The sequence below is a fragment of the Octopus bimaculoides genome, chromosome 8, assembly GCF_001194135.2.
Source record: "Octopus bimaculoides isolate UCB-OBI-ISO-001 chromosome 8, ASM119413v2, whole genome shotgun sequence".
NCBI lineage: Eukaryota > Metazoa > Mollusca > Cephalopoda > Octopoda > Octopodidae > Octopus > Octopus bimaculoides.
The window spans coordinates 56,809,761-56,814,614 of NC_068988.1; the positions used below are offsets into that span (position 1 = coordinate 56,809,761).

The window sequence follows — 4,854 nt, forward strand, 5'->3', positions numbered from 1 at the left end:
TATATATATATATATATATATATATATATATATAGAGAGAGAGAGAGAGAGAGAGATATAGTTACAGGGGTCACTACATGGTTAAGAGTGGTTGGTGTTAGGAAGGACATCTAGCTGTAGAAACCCTGCCAAAATAGACACAGTAACCCAGGGTAGTCTTCTACCTGGCTGGCTCAATTCAAAAGCATGCAAGTAAATACCACAAATCATTTTTATTGGTTGCCCTGACAACTCTACCAACCAAACCACTCCCAGCAAATACATAATAATAATGATCCTTTCTACTAAAAACAGATTTTTGGGGAAGGGCTAGTCAATTATATCAACCCTAGTACGTAACTGGTACGTGTCTCACTGACCCCCAAAAGGGTGAAAGGTAAAGTCAACTTCAGCAGAATTTGAACTCAGAACTTAGGGATGGACGAAATACTGTTAAGCGTTTTGCCTGGCATGCTAACAATTCTGTCAGTTTGCTGCCATAATAATAATAATAATAATAATAATAATTGCGTCTATTAATGATAAGACACAAAGGAATTATAGTTTGGAGGCAATAAATAACTGTCATTTGAATAAAAGAGACTTTGTTGAAGATCCAACTGGGGATTGCTTTGTTGGCATAAATCGTGTTGTCAACTTTAAACATTAGTCATTATAATTACTATGCAAGTGTGTATGTTGTGGGGTATGCTTGTGTGTGTATGTGTGGGGGGGGGGAATGGATGGTGGTTAAGAAGTTTGCTTGTCAACCATGAGGTTTTGGGTTCTGTCTCACACAGTAGCACCAAGGGAAAGTGTCTTGTACAACAGCAGGGAAGGGGGAATTGTACATATGCAAGTATATACACATCCGTGTGATACATATATATATATGTTTCGATGATGTGTATAGTATATGTGCATGTGTGCATGAATACACATGCATACATACATACATACACACACACACACACACTCTGCCCTGCAATTTCATAGTTTACTTACACTGGACTTTCACCATAGTTCAACAATCAACGGTCTGTCAGAACTAGTCCATCACAGCTTGTTATTTGAGATTTATAATTAAAAGCATTTTTAAACTAATAAAAATACAAAGTACATTTCCAGTAAAACACTCTCTCACAGAAACTATACACACACACGCAGACACAAACACACATGTGTATAAAAACGCATTTATTTACAGAAGAGAATGTATTAGTTGTTGTACTTACTCAGCACATGGCTCAAATAGTTCTTTATTAGAATTATTTCCAGAAATAGCTTCTTGGATTGCTTGTGTTTGAGTCCCATTGGCCTGAGTTAGACAAATCGCAGACTGCAAAAGAAAGCAATGAATTGTATTTGTGAGAGCGTGCGTATATTTACATACACACACACACACACATATATATATGTATATATATATATGACTGTCTGTATGTATGTGTATCTTAAAAAAAAGTTTTGCAAAGAATTTTTGTTACAGTCACAATATTTGAAGAAAGATTTTCTTAAATTAAAAGTTATTAACGATATAAAGAGAATCTTGAAAAAAAACCCCAAAAAACAAACAAGCAAAAAGAAAGAAAATACCAGAACGAAGCAAGCTTTTTAGAAACAAGTTTTCATACTGTGTATAAGTGCTTTCACTGTTCACAGTTTTTCAAACACATGTTATAGGGTAATCTGTATATATGGCTGATTCCATAAGATGTGTGTTTGAAAAGCTGTAAACAGTGAAAGCGCATTAACACTATGTGAAAACTTTCTCCCAAAATGTTCATGTCATTGTTCTTTTAAGATTCTTTTTATACAATTAATAATTTTTAATTTAAGAAAATCTTTGTTCAGATACATACACACACACACACACACACACATGAAGAAACAGACAAATAGATAGACAAACAGATAAATAGATAGATAGGTAGATAAACACACAGAAAGATAGATAGATATAGATAAATGCAGAGAATGCAGAGAAAGATGGAATACTAGATGTGATACAAAGGAGAGATATGCAACATGTCAAGAAGAAATTTAAATAAAATAAATGTTCTACGTAGACAATCTTGTAATAAAAAAATAGTTTTTCTTGCTGCTTCTACAGTTTAATACTTGATGAATTTCACAGCAAGTCATCTCAATAAATTGATAACAGCTTTTACACTAAAGAAATTATGTGAAACACCCTAAGAAGAGGATCCTTATTGTAACAGATGTACATATGTATACATAGAAAGATAGATACATACTTATAGATGCATACAAATAGATACATACATATATATAGATAGGTACATACATAGACACGTGTGTATGTATGCATGTGCTTATATGCATATTATTTCATAAATCTTAAAATACCAAATAAATTTTCTGTAAATGTGTGTGTGTGCATGTATGTGTGTGTACATATACATATTTATGACTCATCCCCCACAGCAGAATCGATACTGGTGCTGGTGCCACATAAAAAGCACTCTGTACACACTGTAAAGTGGTTAGCATTAGGAAGGGCATCTAGTCATAGAATCCATACCAGAACAGATGATGGAGCCTAATGCAAGCCCCAACCTTTATGAACTCCAATCAAACCATCCAACCCACGCCAGTATGGAAAATAAACATATATATATATATATATATATATATATATATAAACAAAACATCAAATTTGGAGAGGATTAGTTAACTCACACGACACTAGCAGCCCTTCTTCCACCTCAACCAAGCACTCCCATTACTGCTCTCCCCTCACTCTGCTTCTCAGACCAACAATCAAGCTCTCAGCCTTTCTTGCCTCATAACCCATCGCTGTCACTCTCTACACCTCTTTTATTCACTGCAATAATGCACCCTCTACATCCTGTCTCCACCTACTAACTTTTTTTCTTCTTCTTTCTCACCCCTACCAGCCTTTATAATATTTTACAACTTTGTAAGCAACTCTTGTCTGAAACATTAGACATTTCCACTGCTCAGGATAACCAAAACTTAACAATTACCAAAGTTTGCTGAACTATTCTTGACTGATCTATTTCACCAATGTTTTCTCTCACACTCCCACTTATTTGCCTACCCACTAGTACCATTTCCCACTCTCCTCCCTGCATCTTAGGGGTAAACTCCAACACACCTTCAGCACCATCTTCCTCCTCTTCCAACTAGAGTTACCATGTATCTTGCCAACAGCAGCACACCCGTTTCTGTCCCCATCAACCATACTTTAGCACAGTGCTCTGCAACCCTTTTTTTTACTTGCGGTACACTTAATTCTTTTTAAGATTCGGCGGCACACCTGAACTAAAAATATAACTAAAAGTAAAGGGGAAAAAATTATATTCAGGTTACAACGTGGCACCAGGTTACACCGCAGCATACCGGTTGTGGAGCACTGCTTTAGCATATCATCACTTGACATAAAGCCACTTTCCTCAATACTACCCACCCTGACCTCAGCTGAGGAAATAAGTACAGGGGTCAATTCATTTGACTAAATATTCTTCAAGGCAGTGCCACAAGATGGCTGAAGCCTAATGACTGAAACAAGTAAAAGATAAAAGGCAAAAGAATGCAAAAACATAAGTAGTGAGAGGAATTTTATTGCAATACATTCCATATCTCAGGAAATTCCAATACAAACATTATTGCATGTCTTCATTAATCTCTTACTTTTGCTTTCGTAAAGTTATATTTCATAAGAGGTTAAATGAATTGTAAAACTGTTTTTGAAAGGTTTGCCAGAAAAGTTTAAGAAATTTTGCTTTAACATTTTAACATTTTGCTTAACCCTTTAACATTTAAATGGTCCATATGTTGTTTGTTGTTGGCACTCCGTCGCTTACGACGTCGAGGGTTCCAGTTGATCCGATCAACGAAACAGCCTGCTCGTGAAATTAACGTGCAAGTGGCTGAGCACTCCACAGACATGTGTACCCTTAACGTAGTTCTCGGGAATATTCAGTGTGACACAGTGTGACAAGGCTGACCCTTTGAATTACAGGCACAACAGAAACAGGAAGTAAGAGTAAGAGATGGTTGTGGTGGAAGAGTACAGCAGGGTTCACCACCATCCCCTGCTGGAGCCTCGTGGAGTATTAGGTGTTTTCGCTCAATAAACACTCACAACGCCCGGTCTGGGAATCAAAACCGCAATCCTATGACCATGAGTCCGCTGCCCTAACCACTGGGCCATTGCACCTCCACTAAATGGTCCATATATAACCCAAATATCCTACCTGTTTTAGCCAGATCTGTCCTCTCATATGTACCCTACTATATCATTCTCAAAATAAGCAATCACATCATTCAACTCTCAAAGCTATGAGATAATGCGTAATTAATTCAAAACAGTGTGAATAAATAAGTATTACATTTGACAGAGTAACCTGAATGCTAAAAGGTCAAACCAGTGGGTGGTAGCATATTTTATACTGTCTATGCATGTATAGGTTTGGTGCACTAGCTTACCAGACATGCCCAACTCCTGCAAGCATGAAGGAAAAAAAATTGAACGTGAAAGGATGGGTGATGATGGAAAAGATTAGACTATATAATATTTACATTTAAGTCTCTCTCACGATCATTATGTGCATATTGATTTCTCCATATACCATTCTTCCCCTCCATTTATCATTCCATCTCCTATCACTACACCTCTCTGCAATCTCTCTCTCTCTCATCATATTGCTTGTGTAAAGAGGGCTAGCATTGCACTCACTGCATCTTTTTGTTTCCTGGTTTTGCAATTAAACTGTCGCCATGCTGGGGCACCACCTTGAAGAATTGTTAATTGAATGAACTGATCCCAGTATTTATATATACACATATATATATATATATATATATATATATATATATATATATATA

The 4,854-nt window shown here is 36.3% G+C and overlaps 1 protein-coding gene across 1 annotated transcript in view; it reads right to left on the reverse strand.

Moving 5' to 3' along the window:
* The window catches only part of LOC106876126 (G protein-coupled receptor kinase 5), a 383,600-nt gene that overhangs the window by 76,283 nt on the left and 302,463 nt on the right, over window positions 1–4,854 (reverse strand). Inside the window, exon 5 of the mRNA XM_052969852.1 lies at window positions 1,215–1,318. Coding sequence (XP_052825812.1) covers window positions 1,215–1,318 — 104 coding nt within the window. The remainder of the gene's footprint in view (window positions 1–1,214; window positions 1,319–4,854) is intronic.